Source organism: Oncorhynchus clarkii, chromosome 13 (genome assembly GCF_045791955.1).
Source record: "Oncorhynchus clarkii lewisi isolate Uvic-CL-2024 chromosome 13, UVic_Ocla_1.0, whole genome shotgun sequence".
Classification (NCBI taxonomy): Eukaryota; Metazoa; Chordata; class Actinopteri; order Salmoniformes; family Salmonidae; genus Oncorhynchus; species Oncorhynchus clarkii.
In genome coordinates, this window is record NC_092159.1 from 4,478,592 (window position 1) to 4,497,204 (window position 18,613).

General features: G+C 47.4%; 1 protein-coding gene across 2 annotated transcripts; it reads right to left on the reverse strand.

Annotated features, from left to right (window-relative positions):
* Positions 1–98: 98 nt before the first annotated feature.
* On the reverse strand, positions 99–17,625 carry LOC139424302 (far upstream element-binding protein 2-like). 2 transcript variants are annotated; one of them, XM_071176004.1, is made up of 18 exons: positions 17,398–17,625; positions 16,125–16,233; positions 15,893–15,952; positions 15,759–15,795; positions 15,558–15,616; positions 15,395–15,466; positions 14,457–14,514; positions 13,993–14,164; positions 13,629–13,727; positions 12,725–12,844; positions 12,201–12,303; positions 11,018–11,142; positions 4,322–4,627; positions 4,096–4,211; positions 2,558–2,652; positions 2,169–2,378; positions 1,529–1,701; positions 99–1,220 (listed from the first exon to the last, which is right to left on the reverse strand). In XM_071176004.1, the coding sequence occupies exons 1-18, from the start codon at positions 17,482–17,484 to the stop codon at positions 1,212–1,214; spliced, it is 2,010 nt and encodes a 669-aa protein (XP_071032105.1). In that variant the 5' UTR covers positions 17,485–17,625; the 3' UTR covers positions 99–1,211. The 2 variants fall into 2 exon arrangements, with proteins under 2 accessions (XP_071032105.1, XP_071032104.1); XM_071176003.1 differs by having other exon boundaries at positions 101–1,220; positions 15,383–15,466.
* Between the last annotated feature and the right edge of the window lie 988 nt (positions 17,626–18,613).

Below are 18,613 nucleotides of genomic sequence, written 5' to 3' on the forward strand. Positions count from 1 at the left end.
ATTGGTTATAGGGTGAACAATATGATTGTTTTTGTCACAAATTAAGTTTGTAGTGATATTGTTGAAACTATGTGCAACAAAACATTCAATCCTCCAAGTATCTCAATACTTATTTTTTATTGTGAAGTTTTTAAAAACAAGCAGTAAAAAGTAAAAAAAAAAAAAAAAAAAAACGGCATACAACATATAACACGACTTCTTGGAACACGAGGAAAAATAAAAGTCATCCCATCTGATGATGCAGCAATCTGATCTGAAGTCAGCAAGGGGACGGGGGCCTCGGGGACACAAACTGTGCCAAAACAACCAACATAACAAGCAGGCACACACTGTAGCAAGCATCCATAGAAACAGGGGCTTGTACACACAGTCAGTCGCACAGGCACACACAAACCCAGGCCCACCCTTTAGTTACTGAAAAATATGAACTAAGTAAAATTATAAGTGGGTGGGGGGAGGGGGGGAAAAAAATGCTGCTACTTCATCAACACAGGGAATGTTTTAACTGAACTAGACGTTAATTAAAAATGAAAATAAAAGCCTAAAAAGCAAAAAAATATCCTTTTGCTTGCAAAAAAACAACTCGTTTTTACAAACTGATGCTGAATATTAGTAATAGGTATACTCCAAAGTACTGCTAGACGACAGTTTATTCCTCAGGAAAAACAAACAAATGACAGAAGTGCGAGTCCATGTATTTTACAGATTGGTATTAGCGAGGCCAATGAGCAGGAGCTCTTTATCATCTTCCCCTCTTCTTCTCTTCCCCTCCTCTGACACTAGTTGGGGTACAGGGGGAGGACAGGCAGACACTAGTTGGGATGCAGGGTGAGGACAGGCAGACATTAGGGGTTGGGGTGAAGGGTGAGGACAAAGGAAAAACAACCCTACCTGGTTGTTCAATCATTTCATCAGCAAACAAAAAAAAAAAAAATCGTAGAATTTGTTATTTTTCAGTTTTTGTAAAAAAGAAAAAGGGGAATTTTTAGGGGAAGAGAAGAAGGGGTACTGGGATAAGAGGGAGGGTACTGGGAGTGTATTGGAGGGAGGGAATTAAGGTTTTGCTTCCGTCAAAACCAGACATTTTTTGAATTACTTAAACCCAGAAGAAAACATTTAAAAAGTCCAGAGAGCTGGATGGGATGAGGCTGCAGTGAAGAGACAGTCCTCCCGGTCCGCATCTAACAGGCTTGAGACTGGCTGGATTTGGTTCACTGGGCCTGGGAGAGAGAGAGACGTTCAAGTAACTGTTCAGTGTTCACAGATTTCTATGACATTTGTGACCTGTTGTCCTGGCTGAGTGGTGTGTGTGTGTGACCTGTTGTCCTGGCTGAGTGGTGTGTGTGTGTGTGACCTGTTGTCCTGGCTGAGTGGTGTGTGTGTGTGTGTGACCTGTTGTCCTGGCTGAGTGGTGTGTGTGTGTTACCTGTTGTCCTGGCTGAGTGGTGTGTGTGTGTGTTACCTGTTGTCCTGGCTGAGTGGTGTGTGTGTGTGACCTGTTGTCCTGGCTGAGTGGTGTGTGTGTTACCTGTTGTCCTTGCTGTGGGGTGGCAGCCTGTCCCGGAGCCCCTCCAGGGCCGTAGAAGGCCGCCTGCTGCCTATAGTACTCAGCCCAGGCTGCACTGTAGTCCTGCTGTCCGCCGGCTCCTCCCCCGGCCACGGCTGCAGCCGGCGCTGCTGCAGCACCTCCACCGGGCTGGGCTGAGGAGAGACAGGGAGGGAAAGCGGATCAGATTTTAAGATCAAGAACTTGGACAAGAAAATAGTATTTGTTGATCACAATTCTGCTGTATAGAAATAAATATGAGGACATCTTCTGGATGAAACGGGTCCATTAAAAAGGTGGCATGTAGAAGGACTCTATACAGTGTGAAGGCCTGTCAGTTCTTTTCTAGTGACACACAGGCTCTCCTGAGACTGGACAGTACTAGCGGATGTCTTCTGGATCAAGATGGCCGCCGTTTCGCAAGCGCTGACCCAGCTGTGATTATCTAGAGGTTTATTTTTACTAAATGTATCCCCTATTATTTCTTATTTCTCCTGTGTTTTGTTTCTAGTGATACATTGTTATTGATTATTGCACTATAGGACATGTCATTGTAAAGTCAATATAACCATGGCAATGATCATAACCATGGCGATGATCATAACCATCGCGATGATCTTACCCATGCCCATCTTCTTGTAATACTCCTCCCAGGCCTTGGTGTAGTCTGGCTGGCCTCCAGGGGTCTGGGCTGCCTGGGAGGGGTCTGCCTGGACTGGGGCGGCTGCTGGGGCGTTGGGGGCCTGGCCCGGCATGGCGCCCCCTGGCTGCTGCTGGTAGTACTGCGCATAGTAGGCTGCCCACGCTGCATTGGGGTCTGCTGCTGCCTTGTCTGGGGGGAAGATTAGCGAAAGAGGGTTGAAAGGGAGGAGAAGGTAAAAGTGAGGAGAGGAAACGAGAAGGTTAAAGAGGAAAGAGCGTTGAGGACAGGCCAGGGAAAAATGTATTGACCAGGAGGGAAAGTGCCTGATAGAGTTCCAGACCAGTGTATACGAAGCCGTGTCTACTCACTGGGGTCGTGTGGCCCTCCAGGGGCCTGCCACTGCTGGAACGTGTTTCCCCAGCCCTGAGGGGCCCCATAACCATGCCCACCTGGGGGGCCGCCACTGGAGAGAGAGAGAGAGTGGAGAACAATGAAACACTTCATATCTTTCTAAGTCTTCCAACACATCAAACACACAAACGCATGATACCCATTGGCTTTAACTAACATGTGGCCTTGTTTTATTCAGAGGAAGAAATGTACATAACATACAATGTACCTGACAGACAAATGGGGATATAAATCAAACATTGAGCCATAAAAATCCCTCAACAGCACAGGGATCAGAGCTGCTCACCGCACGAACAATAGACCCCTTCTTTTATGTGCATGGATGTATAACAGACTGTAGCGATGCAAACTAGCACCTAGCCTTTATGTCCAGTAGGTGCTATAGCACTAGCCTTTATGTCCAGTAGGTGCTATAGCACCTAGCCTTTATGTCCAGTAGGTGCTATAGCACTAGCCTTTATGTCCAGCAGGTGCTATAGCACTAGCCTTTATGTCCAGTAGGTGCTATAGCCTTTATGTCCAGTAGGTGCTATAGCACTAGCCTTTATGTCCAGCAGGTGCTATAGCACCTAGCCTTTATGTCCAGCAGGTGCTATAGCACTAGCCTTTATGTCCAGCAGGTGCTATAGCACTAGCCTTTATGTCCAGCAGGTGCTATAGCACTAGCCTTTATGTCCAGCAGGTGCTATAGCACCTAGCCTTTATGTCCAGTAGGTGCTATAGCACCTAGCCTTTATGTCCAGTAGGTGCAAACTAGCACTAGCCTTTATGTCCAGCAGGTGCTATAGCACTAGCCTTTATGTCCAGCAGGTGCTATAGCACTAGCCTTTATGTCCAGTAGGTGCTATAGCCTTTATGTCCAGCAGGTGCTATAGCACTAGCCTTTATGTCCAGCAGGTGCTATAGCACTAGCCTTTATGTCCAGCAGGTGCTATAGCACTAGCCTTTATGTCCAGCAGGTGCTATAGCACCTAGCCTTTATGTCCAGTAGGTGCTATAGCACCTAGCCTTTATGTCCAGTAGGTGCTATAGCACTAGCCTTTATGTCCAGTAGGTGCTATAGCACCTAGCCTTTATGTCCAGTAGGTGCTATAGCACTAGCCTTTATGTCCAGCAGGTGCTATAGCACTAGCCTTTATGTCCAGTAGGTGCTATAGCCTTTATGTCCAGTAGGTGCTATAGCACTAGCCTTTATGTCCAGCAGGTGCTATAGCACCTAGCCTTTATGTCCAGCAGGTGCTATAGCACTAGCCTTTATGTCCAGCAGGTGCTATAGCACCTAGCCTTTATGTCCAGCAGGTGCTATAGCACTAGCCTTTATGTCCAGCAGGTGCTATAGCACTAGCCTTTATGTCCAGTAGGTGCTATAGCACTAGCCTTTATGTCCAGCAGGTGCTGTATCTACTGTGTGTGTGTGTGTGTGTGTGTGTGTGGGGGGGGGGGGCCCTGCATTATCAAGGTTGGGATTGTAGGGATGCATGGTTGGTGTACTTACTGCGGGGGTCCTCCGGGGCCACCAGGCCCTGGGTTGTAAGGGTTGGGGTTGTAGGGGCCCATTGGACCAGCTGGACCAGGTCCCCCAGGACCTCCCCCTAGAGGACACAGAGGAGCCTAGAGGGGCAGAGAGGAAACCATTAATTCCATTGACAGGTCACGTGGGACTATTAAATGATACACTGGGTGGTTTAAATGTGTGTTGACACACGTCCGTCCTCCCGTACCTCGATCTTGTCCTCTATGAGCTGCTTGGCGTGATCTATCTGTTGAGGGGACCCCCTGATGATGAACAGTTTGAAGTTGGGGTCCCCGTTGGGCGGCGGCTGACGCGAGATCTCCACGAAAGCCCCCGTCTGCTGGTTGATGGCCTTGACGTTCTCGCCACCCCGACCAATCACCAGGCCGCATTTGTGGGCGGGGATAGAGAAGGTGACCTCACCTCCCGGAGGACCGCCCCAGTTGCCCTGGCCTCGCCCCCTGCCATGGCCACCCTGAGGCATCCCCCCCGTGCCTGGTGGACCTGGAGGACCCTGGAGAAGAGACAGGTAAAGGCTTCCGCACGACGGCGCTCGCATACAACCTTTTAAAGACCTTCGTTTGAAAACCGCAAAGTGCCAGTAGTACCATTTGTCCATTTGTAGACTCCGTAGCCAGTACACACTTCCTCAAAAATAGTCTTGATATAAATCTAAGATTACTCAAAAAAAAAAATCATTAATTTGACATTTTTGCAGAGATCCGAGTTGCATCTAAGATGTTTGGTGGTATTTTGTGAAAAAATGTGCAGGAAAACAAGTCGTCTATAGACAACAGTTCATTGAAGAATCTCTACTATTGACCAATGAAGATTCTCTACTATTGACCAATGAAGAATCTCTATTGACCAATGAAGATTCTCTACTATTGACCAATGAAGAATCTCTACTATTGACCAATGAAGATTCTCTACTATTGACCAATGAAGATTCTCTACTATTGACCAATGAAGATTCTCTACTATTGACCAATGAAGATTCTCTACTATTGACCAATGAAGATTCTCTACTATTGACCAATGAAGATTCTCTACTATTGACCAATGAAGATTCTCTACTATTGACCAATGAAGATTCTCTACTATTGACCAATGAAGATTCTCTACTATTGACCAATGAAGAATCTCTACTATTGACCAATGAAGAATCTCTACTATTGACCAATGAAGAATCTCTACTATTGACCAATGAAGAATCTCTACTATTGACCAATGAAGGGACGTAGATGTCAAATGCTGAACTTCAGCCCCGAGAAAATTTGGTGCACAAACAGCTGAGAGAAATTAAATTTAAAAAAAACTTGGCTGAACACCAAAACTGTCATAAAATGTCCGAATATTGCACAAACTGTTCTGAACGGTTTCAGATGGGAAGCTTTTTTAAAATTAAATTTATTTTTTTAAAACAGTGTCATTTTTATCCATCTGCCCGGGGACTAAAGCTGAAAATGTGCCAGCTGGCCAAATCTGGCACATTGACAGAAAATGTCCCCTTCAAAGAAATGTATTAATAAATACAAAATGTCAGGGAGAAACTAGAAGGGGAATAGTGGGGAGACTTGATGTGCAGTGGCTTGCAAAACTATTCACCCCCCTTGGCATTTTTCCTATTTTGTTGCCTTAAAACCTGGAATTAAAATAGATTTTGGGGGGGTTGTATCATTTGATTTACACAACATGCCTACCATTTTGAAGATGCATTTCTTTTTGAGAAACAAGAAATAAGACAAAAAAAATAGAAACTTGAGCATGCATAACTATTCACCCCCCCCCCCACACTTTTTGCAGCAAGTCTCTTGGGGTATGTCTCTATAAGCTTGGCACATCGAGCCACGGGGATTTTGCCCATTCCTCAAGACAAAACCTCCCCAGCGCATTCAAGTTGGATGGGTTCCGCTGGTGTACAGCAATCTTTAAGTCATACCACAGATTCTCAAATTGGATTGAGGTCTGGGATTTGACTAGGCCATTCCAAGACATTTAAATGTCCCACCTTAAAACCACTTGAGTGTTGCTTCAGCATTATGCTAGGGTCATTGTCCTGCTGGAAGGTGAACCTCCGTCCCGGTCTCAAATCTCTGGAAGACTGAAACAGTTTTACCTCAAGAAGTTCCCTGTATTTAATGCCATCCATCATTCCTTCAATTCTGACCAGTTTTCCAGTCCCTGCTGATGAAAAACATCCCCACAGCATGATGCTACCACCACGCTTCACTGTGGAGATGATGTTCTCAGGGTGATGAGGTGTTGGGTTTGCACCAGACGTAGCGTTTTCTTTGAGAGCCAAAAAGCTCAATTTTAGTCTCATCCAACCAGGGTGCCTTCTTCCATATATTTGGAGAGTCTCCCACATGAATTTGTGAACACCAAACATGTTCACTTGTTCACTTATTTTTTTCTTTAAGCAATGGCCTTTCTTCTGGCCACTCTTCCGTAAAGCCCAGCTCTGTGGAGTCTACGGCTTAAAGTGGTCCTATGGACAGGTACACCAATCTCCAGTGGAGCTTTGCAGCTACTTCAGGCTTATCTTTGGTCTCTTAATTGCGCCTCTGATTAATGCCCTCTTTGCATGGTCTGAGTTTGTGGGCAAGCCCTCTTGGCAGGTTTGTTGTGGTGGCACTTTGTAAAAAAATATATATATATTTTTAAATTGAATATCCGAAACATACAATATACTTGCAGTGAAGCCGCTCAACAACTACATCATACCAGTCATCTAACTGACTCCCATTCAGAGCAACACAGAAGCATCCAGGGACAATGCCCTGCTCAAGGCCAACAACATGACCCAAACCCTCCAAGATCCCCCACAGGTCCCCAATAGCTGTCCCTCAACCATTCAGGACCACTCCCACAGTCCTACCCAATAGCTGTCCCTCAACCATTCAGGACCACTCCCACAGTCCTACCCAATAGCTGTCCCTCAACCATTCAGGACCACTCCCACAGTCCCACCCCAAGCAGAAAAAGACAATTGATTCCTTTCCCCAAGAACCCCCCAATGCACCAACAACCAAGAGAATGAACCAAGGAGAGAAAGACAAGAACAGCAAAACAATAAAAACATGTTTTAAAAGGACAACTAAAGTTCTAAACAGCAATGCCAACTGTATGTTTGTGTGCATGTCTGGCACTATTACATGTATGTGTGTGTTCTTGTATGTGTTTATTTGAATGAGAGGGTGTGTATATGAATGTGTCCAAACACCTTCCACGGCAGCAGCCTCAGGCAAACCGGCGTTGGCTGTAAAAACACTGCTCCTCCGTGTCATTCAAACTGACTTTTTATTATGTTTTGACTTTTATATTTGACCATCATTCCATCTCCCGCAGAGCAACTACAGTCCCACATCCCAACCCATCCCATCCATCTCAAATCAAATCAAATCAAATCTTATTTGTCACATACACATGGTTAGCAGATGTTAATGCGAGTGTAGCGAAATGCTTGTGCTTCTAGTTCTGACAATGCAGTAATAACAAGTAATCTAACTAACAATTCCAAAACTACTGTCTTGTACACAGTGTAAGGGGATAAAGAATATGTACATAAGGATATATGAATGAGTGATGGTACAGAGCAGCATAGGCAAGATACAGTAGATGGTATCGAGTACAGTATGTACAAATGAGATGAGTATGTAAACAAAGTGGCATAGTTTAAAGTGGCTAGTGATACATGTATTACATAAGGATACAGTCGATGATATAGAGTACAGTATATACGTATGCATATGAGATGAATAACGTAGGGTAAGTAACATTATATAAGGTAGCATTGTTTAAAGTGGCTAGTGATATATTTACATCATTTCCCATCAATTCCCATTATTAAAGTGGCTGGAGTTGAGTCAGTGTCAGTGTGTTGGCAGCAGCCACTCAATGTTAGTGGTGGCTGTTTAACAGTCTGATGGCCTTGAGATAGAAGCTGTTTTTCAGTCTCTCGGTCCCAGCTTTGATGCACCTGTACTGACCTCGCCTTCTGGATGATAGCGGGGTGAACAGGCAGTGGCTCGGGTGGTTGATGTCCTTGATGATCTTTATGGCCTTCCTGTGACATCGGGTGGTGTAGGTGTCCTGGAGGGCAGGTAGTTTGCCCCCGGTTAATGCTTTGTGCAGACCTCACTACCCTCTGGAGAGCCTTACGGTTGAGGGCGGTGCAGTTGCCATACCAGGCGGTGATACAGCCCGCCAGGATGCTCTCGATTGTGCATCTGTAGAAGTTTGTGAGTGCTTTTGGTGACAAGCCGAATTTCTTCAGCCTCCTGAGGTTGAAGAGGCGCTGCTGCGCCTTCTTCACGATGCTGTCTGTGTGGGTGGACCAATTCAGTTTGTCTGTGATGTGTATGCCGAGGAACTTAAAACTTGCTACCCTGTCCACTACTGTTCCATCGATGTGGATAGGGGGGTGTTCCCTCTGCTGTTTCCTGAAGTCCACAATCATCTCCTTAGTTTTGTTGACTTTGAGTGTGAGGTTATTTTCCTGACACCACACTCCGAGGGCCCTCACCTCCTCCCTGTAGGCCGTCTCGTCATTGTTGGTAATCAAGCCTACCACTGTTGTGTCGCCCGCAAACTTGATGATTGAGTTGGAGGCGTGCGTGGCCACGCAGTCGTGGGTGAACAGGGAGTACAGGAGAGGGCTCAGAACGCACCCTTGTGGGGCCCCAGTGTTGAGGATCAGCGGGGAGGAGATGTTGTTGCCTACCCTCACCACCTGGGGGCGGCCCGTCAGGAAGTCCAGTACCCAGTTGCACAGGGCGGGGTCGAGACCCAGGGTCTCGAGCTTGATGACGAGCTTGGAGGGTACTATGGTGTTGAATGCCGAGCTGTAGTCAATGAACAGCATTCTCACATAGGTATTCCTCTTGTCCAGATGGGTTAGGGCAGTGTGCAGTGTGGTTGAGATTGCATCTTCTGTGGACCTATTTGGGCGGTAAGCAAATTGGAGTGGGTCTAGGGTGTCAGGTAGGGTGGAGGTGATATGGTCCTTGACTAGTCTCTCAAAGCACTTCATGATGACGGATGTGAGTGCTACGGGGCGGTAGTCGTTTAGCTCAGTTACCTTAGCTTTCTTGGGAACAGGAACAATGGTGGCCCTCTTGAAGCATGTGGGAACAGCAGACTGGTATAGGGATTGATTGAATATGTCCGTAAACACACCGGCCAGCTGGTCTGCGCTCTGAGGGCGCAGCTGGGGATACAGTCTGGGCCTGCAGCCTTGCGAGGGTTAACACGTTTAAATGTCTTACTCACCTCGGCTGCAGTGAAGCAGAGACCGCATGTTTTCGTTGCAGGCCGTGTCAGTGGCATTGTATTGTCCTCAAAGCGGGCAAAAAAGTTATTTAGTCTGCCTGGGAGCAAGACATCCTGGTCCGTGACTGGGCTGGATTTCTTCCTGTAGTCCGTGATTGACTGTAGACCCTGCCACATGCCTCTTGTGTCTGAGCCGTTGAATTGAGATTCTACTTTGTCTCTGTACTGGCGCTTAGCTTGTTTGATAGCCTTGCGGAGGGAATAGCTGCACTGTTTGTATTCGGTCATGTTACCAGACACCTTGCCCTGATTAAAAGCAGTGGTTCGCGCTTTCAGTTTCACACGAATGCTGCCATCAATCCACGGTTTCTGGTTAGGGAATGTTTTAATCGTTGCTATGGGAACGACATCTTCAACGCACGTTCTAATGAACTCGCACACCGAATCAGCGTATTCGTCAATGTTGTTATCTGACGCAATACGAAACATCTCCCAGTCCACGTGATGGAAGCAGTCTTGGAGTGTGGAGTCAGCTTGGTCGGACCAGCGTTGGACAGACCTCACTCCCACATCCCAACCCTCAGCCCATCCATCTCCACTCCCACATCCCAACCCTCAGCCCATCCATCTCCACTCCCACATCCCAACCCTCAGCCCATCCATCTCCCCCACAGCAGCAACTCCCACATCCCAACCCTCAGCCCATCCATCTCCCCCACAGCAGCAACTCCCACATCCCAACCCTCAGCCCATCCATCCACGGCCACCCACTTCAGGTTTCAACACACATATCTTTCAAATATTATTTCCATATAAGAATTCTAGAAATCTAGAATAGTGACAAGAATTCTATAATAATTTTATCAGAAAAGCACGAAATCTTGAATCCTGCGTTTTATGGTTCTTCTTTCCATGTTTTAAGATTTAAAACGGTGCTCTGTGGGATGTTAAAAATGACTGATATGTTTATATAACCCAACCCTGATCTGACCTGTTTGGAGAGCTCCTTGGTCTTCATGGTGCCCCTTGCTTAGTGGTGTTGCAGACTCTGGGGCCTTTCAGAACAGGTGTATATACACACACTGAGATCACGTGACACTAAGTTAAATAAAGTCCACCTGTGTGCAATCTAAGTATGTGACTTCTGAAGGTAATCAGTGGCACCAGGTCTTATTGAGGGGCTTCATAGTAAAGGTGGACTTGATTAATCTAAGTATGTGACTTCTGAAGGTAATCAGTGGCACCAGGTCTTATTTAGGGGCTTCATAGTAAAGGGGGTGAATACACACACACCACTTTCCCAGTGTTTATGTTTCTGAACAAGTCATCTTTTTCATTTCACTTCAACAATGGACTATTTTGTGTATGTCCATTACATGAAATCCAAATAAAAATCTAATTTAAATTCCAGGTTGTAAAGCAACAAAACAGGAAAAATGCTACGGGCACATTTCAGATCCGGCCTTCGAGACATCTCTCCTTCTCAAGACCAGAAAGTCTCACCTGTCCATACCCCTGCCCCATCTTATATTTAACTCAGTGTTTCCCCTTGCTCAGTGTTTCCCCTAGAGGGTAGTGTACGGACCCCCTGCCCTCCCATGTGTCAGCCTGTAGCGGGTAGTGTACGTACCCCCTGTCCTCCGTCCTCCCTGACTCTGATGCTCTGCAGCAGCTCGTTGATGATGGAGGCAGCGTGCTCACAGCGGTCTGGAGGGCCCATGATGTGGGCTATCTTATCAGGACCTGCACCGTCATCTAGAGAGAGAGAGGAGGGGAGGGGAGGAGGGGGAAGGGAGGTAGCAAGAGGGGAGAGAGAGCGATCGAAAGACAACGAGAGAAAGATGGAGGGAAGCACAGATCGCCGCGAAAGAAAGACAGATCGAGCAAAAAAGATGAGAAAGAGAGTCATCATAACGATCATCGTTTAAACCAAAAGGTTCCAGTATAAATGTCTCTTATACGGGTCTGTACCTTCATCTGACAGAGGGGGAAGAGAGGGGGAAGGGAGAGAGGGGGAAGGAGTGAGGGAGAAAAAGAAGGAGAGAGTTACCATACTGTTCACAACACTCAGCTGAAGCAGAGTCAAGACAGGAAGTTGCTACCAGATTGGCACCTCTAAGAGGAGGTGTACTAACAAGCCCTTTCTGACCCGATAGAAACACTTCAATATGTTGTGTGTGTGTGTGTGTAAGTGTGTGTGTGTGTGTGTGTAAGTGTGTGGTGTTTAAGTTTCATATACAGTCCTGTACCTTCATCTGACAGAGGGAGAGAGAAAGGGGGGGAGGGGGACAAAGAGAGGGAGAGTTACCATAGTGATCATAACACTCAACTGAAGCAGGGTCAAAACTGGACGGCGCTACCTGGACTCGTCCCATAACAACAGACTGGAGTTCCCAGCTGCAAACCGTTTTGTTACGGTGGGGCTATACTGAACACGCCCCAGGTTCGCCCCACAGTCAAGTGACTTATTTAAATGTTGTGGGACTAACAGGAGGTCTGAGATCAGTTTGTTTCTCCTGGACCTATGATCACGTGTAAAAAAACACTCCATCATAAAATACTAATGTTTCCTATGATAGAAATATGTTAAATCTGTTGTAGGTGTGGGTTTGAATCTTATACGGTCATGTACCTTCATCTGATAGAGAGAGGGGGGAGGGAGGGAGAGAGAACAAAAAGAGGGAGAGAATTACCATAGTGATTATAACAACTGAAGCAGGGTTTATGGGGGAGATACAGGGACTGGCTGAACAAGAACAGAAGGTCGTTTTCCGTAGCAGGAAGTCGTGTGTGTGTGTGTGTGTGATCCTCACCTGGTTTGAACTGTATCCTAACTCCAGCGTCTGCCTGGATCTTCTTGATCATCTCTCCACTTCGACCAATCACAACTCCCACAGAGTGGCGGGGCACGGGCACCTGGCCAATGAAGAGACACCGTAATGAGGAAACGGCACCTGGCCCAACTGAAACACGCGATACTGATGAGGCGAAGACGTTGAACAGAGTTCTAGTCGAGGCTCGTTACTAAACGGGGCTGCAACGCCACAGTCACTCTACAACGTTTAACCATAGACTTAGAACGAGTAGAAGGGGCATTCTCAATCAGGTCAATGATGCTGCCGTCACATGTTCTATTTAACCTTCTAGTCAATCTAAGTCTATGGGTTTAACCCCTCAGGGCTGCCTTCCCTGTGCCATGGTGGAAGGTGGGGTTAACACACAGCTAGAGAGAAGCAGCTGGGGGAGTTTGACCTCCACAGCTCTGTCCAAATCCAGTCAGACTTCCAACTACAATCAAGTTGAATCCATCTCATAAACATTAAAATATCCTACTCACATCCATGCCTCCTCCTCCTCCACCACCTCCTCCTCCCATTTGGTTGCCAAAATTGTTTCGGTCTCCAAAGCCAGCGTGATCTCTCTCTCTCAGAATCTCATTCACCAGCTCCTTCGCTTGCTGCAGAGAGAGAGAGGGAAAAGAGAGGTTGATCAAGTCAGACAGTACTACCTGGCATAATATCAGAGACAACCAGCCCCATATCCAGGAATGCAGTACGTGTGGTGAACGCTGTACGTGCAACAGGGGCGTGTGGTGAACGCTGTACGTGCAACGGGGGCGTGTGGTGTACATAGTACGTGCAACGGGGTTGTGTGGTGAACGCAGTATGTGCAACGGGGGCGTGTGGTGTACATAGTACGTGCAACGGGGTCGTGTGGTGAACGCTGTACGTGCAACGGGGGCGTGTGGTGAACGCAGTACGTGTGGTGAACGCAGTACGTGCAACGGGGACATGTGGTGAACGCAGTACGTGCAACAGGGGCGTGTGGTGTACGCAGTACGTGTGGTGAACGCAGTACGTGCAACGGGGGCGTGTGGTGTACACAGTACGTGTGGTGAACGCAGTACGTGCAACGGGGACGTGTGGTGAACGCAGTACGTGTGGTGAACGCAGTACGTGCAACAGGGGCGTGTGGTGTACGCAGTACGTGCAACAGGGGCGTGTGGTGTACGCAGTACGTGTGGTGAACGCAGTACGTGCAACGGGGACGTGTGGTGAACGCAGTACGTGCAACGGGGGCGTGTGGTGAACGCAGTACGTGCAACGGGGGCGTGTGGTGAACGCAGTACGTGCAACGGGGGCGTGTGGTGAACGCAGTACGTGCAACGGGGGCGTGTGGTGAACGCAGTACGTGCAACGGGGGCGTGTGGTGAACGCAGTACGTGCAACAGGGTTGTTTACCTGTACTTTGTAGGGGTCTCCGATGATGCGCAGGGGTTTGTCCATGTTGGGTGGCTGGGAACCATCTTGGATGAGGATCATCTTCACTCCAGCACGCTCCTACAGGGAAGAGATACATCTCTATATATATCTATCCATCTATCTGACGAGCCTCCCCATGTATAGTGTTAGTTTCCTAGTACTTCCCTCCCATTATATTAGTAGCTGTGTTCTGATTCGTTCTCCTGTACAGATATTTGATGTACCAGTACACCCCCTGGACAGGACACTAGTCTATCTCCTGTTTCTGTAGGGTGAGGCAGCCTGATGTACCAGTACACCCCCTGGACAGGAGGCTTCAGCTATACAACTCCCCAATGTGTACCTGCAGTTGTTTGATGGTCTCTCCTCCCTTGCCGATGATTAGGCCGGCCTTGCCAGCTGGGATCATCATCTCCTGCATGGAGCCACTCTGCCCATTGGTCGACTCGTGGAAAGAGGAGGAAGGAGCACCGCGCCCCCGAGATACAATCTCATCCAGAAACATCTTGGCTTTCCTGAAGAGGAGGAAAAGACAGGGAGGGAGGGGGGCAAGTCGTTAGAAAGAGTTGTGTAATGATCAGAAACACTTAACATGGCCCCCCTATGCCAGCGCCCAGAATTTTTCTAATTGAGATCAAACAACTAGGAAAAACTACAGAATCCTAATCGTGCCACACAGCTACAAGGGATACTTCCAAATGGCACCCTACTCCCTATGTAGGGCACTACTTTAGACCAGAGCCCTATTCCCTGTGTAGTGCATTACATTAGACCAGGGCCCTATGGGGACATGACTTTGTGTCTTACGCGATGGCGTCAGGGTTTCCTGTGAGGGAGACGCTCCTCTCTGGCATGCCACCACTGTCTGAAACACAAACAACAACAAGTAAACATCAACAAGTAAACAACATCGGTCTCACTGGCAGACTACAAATGCATCCCAATTGGCACCCTATTACTTACAAAGTGCACTAACAGAGCCCTATGGGCCCTGGTGAAAAGTAGTGCACTAACAGAGCCCTATGGCCCCTGGTGAAAAGTAGTGCACTAACAGAGCCCTATGGGCCCTGGTGAAAAGTAGTGCACTAACAGAGCCCTATGGGCCCTGGTGAAAAGTAGTGCACTAACAGAGCCCTATGGGCCCCGGTGAAAAGTAGTGCACTAACAGAGCCCTATGGGCCCCGGTGAAAAGTAGTGCACTAACAGGGCCCTATGGCCCCTGGTGAAAAGTAGTGCACTAACAGAGCTCTATGGCCCCTGGTGAAAAGTAGTGCACTAACAGAGCCCTATGGGCCCCGGTGAAAAGTAGTGCACGATAAAGGCATATGCTCCGGCCAAATGTAATGCTCTATTTTTGACCAGGGCGCTGGCCTAGAGTAGCGCCCTAAAAAAAGGTCATTGCTCTTGTCCAAAGAAGTGCACTATATTTGCTCAAGGCCCTGGTCAAAAGAAGTGCCGGATAGTCCCACGTTTTAATGTCACGTGCACAAGGACAACAGCATGCCTTTGTTGCGAGAGCCAATCAGAACACAGTGCCCTTTTATCAGGCATAATAATGGCCATCGCTCTGGTCTAAAGTAGTGCACTATATAGGGAATAGGGCTCTAGTCTAAAGTAGTGCACTATATAGGGAATAGGGCTCTGGTCTAAAGTAGTGCACTATATAGGGAACAGGGTGCCATCTGGGCTGCGTGCTGAGATAGTAGAGGTAGTATATAAAGAGAGGTGAGCACCTAGTTGCTCACCTGGAGCGATCTGGACCTTGCAGCCCGAGTCCTGCTGGATCTTGTTGATCTGCTCGCCCCCTCGACCAATGACTGTGGAGAAACAAACCGTGAAGTCATTTTATCATAGTATGCGTGAACAGCTTCTCTGTGTGAGCCCAAGCGATACTGTGTGTGTACTCACTGAGTCCGACCATGCCGTCTGGCACTCTGTACTCCTCTGTCATGGTGGAGGGTCTGACACTGAAGAGAAAAGAGGGAGAAAGGAGAGAAAGGAGGAATGAATGCTTATCCTTCATAACAAGCCCAAAACACCAGGGAATCAAACACAGCAAAATATACAAGACAGTCAAAACGAGAAAAAAAAACATCCTTCTATTAATACCTTTGCTGAGACAGGGCAGCGAGCTGAGCTCCGATAGCTACAGGGAAGAGTAATGGATTAACAACCAATAGAAAGCAACCAATGAATGTGAGAGGATAGGCAGAGACAAGAGACGGTCTGTTAGGTATACGTACACAAAGCAGTGGCTGAGTCTCTGTCCCCCTGGGAAGACATCTTCTTGGCATCTGGTTGGTCTGATAAAACAGGAAAAACATGAACCTCAATACCATCCTGAAGGCAGGCTCCGGGAACATGATCCTCTGTGTGTACATAGTGCATGTGTGCGTCTCGGTTTTCCTCCGTGTGTATTACTCTATGTGTGTGTTGGTCCCTGTGCCTCTGTGTTGCCCTCCCCTGGTCTCCTACCTCCATCCTCCAGAGAGCGTTTCAGTGTTTGGAACGGGAAGCCCTCTCCTCCTCCTGCTCCTCCATTGTTACTTGGAGGTCCGGCATCTCCTCCGATCTTAGCTGCAATCTAGGGAACACACACAGCATGTATCCCATTCAAATGCATTGCGTGAGCGCCCAGAGAGAATTAATTTGGCCCAAGACGGTGATATATGGACCATTTTGTATAATCTTCCCCAGGTTTGAATCTGGAGCTGGTAGCCTGATCCTAGATCTGTAGCTGCCCAAGTACATCACCTCTACACAAACCATGTACCATCCCGCATCCCATTACACAATAGCTGGGTTGGATCCCCAAACAGCACTCTATAGTCCCGATAATGGACTACTTTGACCAGATCCCCGTGGTGCCATTTGAGAAGCAGCCCTAGACTCGGTAGTTATTTTCTACACCCGGGGTTAGTCCAGGTAGCTGCCAGACTGGGATAAGAGGATCTCGTTTGGAGATACTGGCCTAATTCGTATCACAGACCTGTCGGCAGTAGCTAACGTTAACACTAGCTAGAGCGTGTTTGTGTCCCACTAGCTATGCAAGTTAGCTATTCTGAAACACTGGCCGACAAAATTTGACTGTTTTGGAAAAGTTTGCATCGCAGGTTCCATGTGGAAACGTCTACCTCATTAGCTAACGTTATTGAACTAGCTAGCTACTACCTTAATAAGTTAATGATAGTCTGCTGGCGCTAGCTAGTTACCAAACTTAAAGCTAACGCTAGCCACGTTAAATGATTGATGACTAACTAGTTAACTACTCACTAAATGGTAGGTCTATTGGAATATCAATTGAGGGCTTTTCGTGATCACCAACATTAGTTAGCTTGCTATCCAGGCACCTAACGTTAGTAACGTTAGTGTCGGTGTTTGGGGCTTGTTGGCTAGCTGCTATCTAGAACAAGGAAAGCATCGCCACGCCGAGAACACTATCAGCTAGCCTCACCAGCTAACGGTAGCACTCTAGCTAGCGTAAGCCTTGTGGTGCTACCGAACTCAAACGTTTAACGTTAGCTAATATTAAAAACAAAGCCACACATGCGTACACCAACATGAGTTTCAAATCTAGGGTTTTTCGCATTTTGATTTCACCCACACACCAAGCCGGTCGGTCGCATCGATTCGAGTAACCCATCGACGGCCTCGTTGCAAGCTAGCTAGTTAGCCTAGCATCGTAGCTAGCGCACACAACAGACTGGCTTGGGTCAGTGCTCCAGTCTCGCTATTGCTCCGACCTTACCTGTCTGGCTCGCTGCACGGCGTCCGCGAAAGCATCTTTTTTGCCTCCAGCGCCCGCTCCGGCCCCGGGTGAGCCGTAGTCCGACATGCTGCTTGCTCTCTTGGGGAAAATACACAGACACACACGGGGGGTTTGGACAGGTAGTTAGGCCGAGCAGAGTTGCGCAGAAGCGGGAAGATGAGAAAGGCGAAGTGCGGGGAGGGCGCAGAAAGTGGGCATCAAACCTTCTAGCAGTCTTCCCTCCTAAAGTAACCAATCGGTGATTGCGAAGGAGGCGGTGAAGAATTACAGACACAAATCTTACTGGTTTACTGCCTCGAACGTAGGCCCTATTGACCAGGGCAGGGAGATACTTGATTGACAGTTCAGCTTCGACCAATCATCTGTAGGCGCTTTTTGAAGAGCCAATCGGAGTTTGAAGAATGGTCAAGTTGACCAATGTGCTTACAGAAACAACCTTTCCATTATTGATTGATGTTTGTAACGACCAATACCCATTTGGGGGCAACAATGAGCTCTTTCAGCTCGTAAAACACTCACCATCAATCAACCTTGCGCTATCTCAAAAGTCGAAAACACAGATGAAAGCAACAAAGCGGAAACTTTGACTTCGTTTTTGGTACCTTTGCTATAAATATTAGCCTGGTCCCAGATCTGTTGTGATTTTGCCTACTCCGTTGTCAAGCCAAATAGCGTGACAATTCCATAAGGAGTTGGCAAGAGAGCTGAACCAGACTAGCACCCAGGCTAACAGCATTCAGCCATACCATTTAAATATTAGTGACCTAGCTACTTATGTTAGCTGATAGACATATACCACTGTCCAATTTTAGTGTCCCAAATAGCACCCTATTTCCCATATAGTGCACACATTTTGACCAGAGGAATGGTCAAGTAGTGTACTATATAGGGGGAATGGTCTTATGGTCTAAAGTATTGTACTATATAGGGTGAATGGTCTAAAGTAGTGTACTATATAGGGTGAATGGTCTCTGGTCTAAAGTAGTTCACTCTATAGGGTGAATGGTCTAAAGTAGTGTACTATATAGGGGGAATGATCTATGGTCTAAAGTAGTGTACTATATAGTGTGAATGGTCTCTGGTCTAAAGTAGGTAACTATATATTTTGTGGTCCCGAGTGGCGCAGTGGTCTTAGGCACTGAATCTCAGTGCTAGAGGTGTCACTACAGACCCTGGTTCAATCCCGGGCTGTATC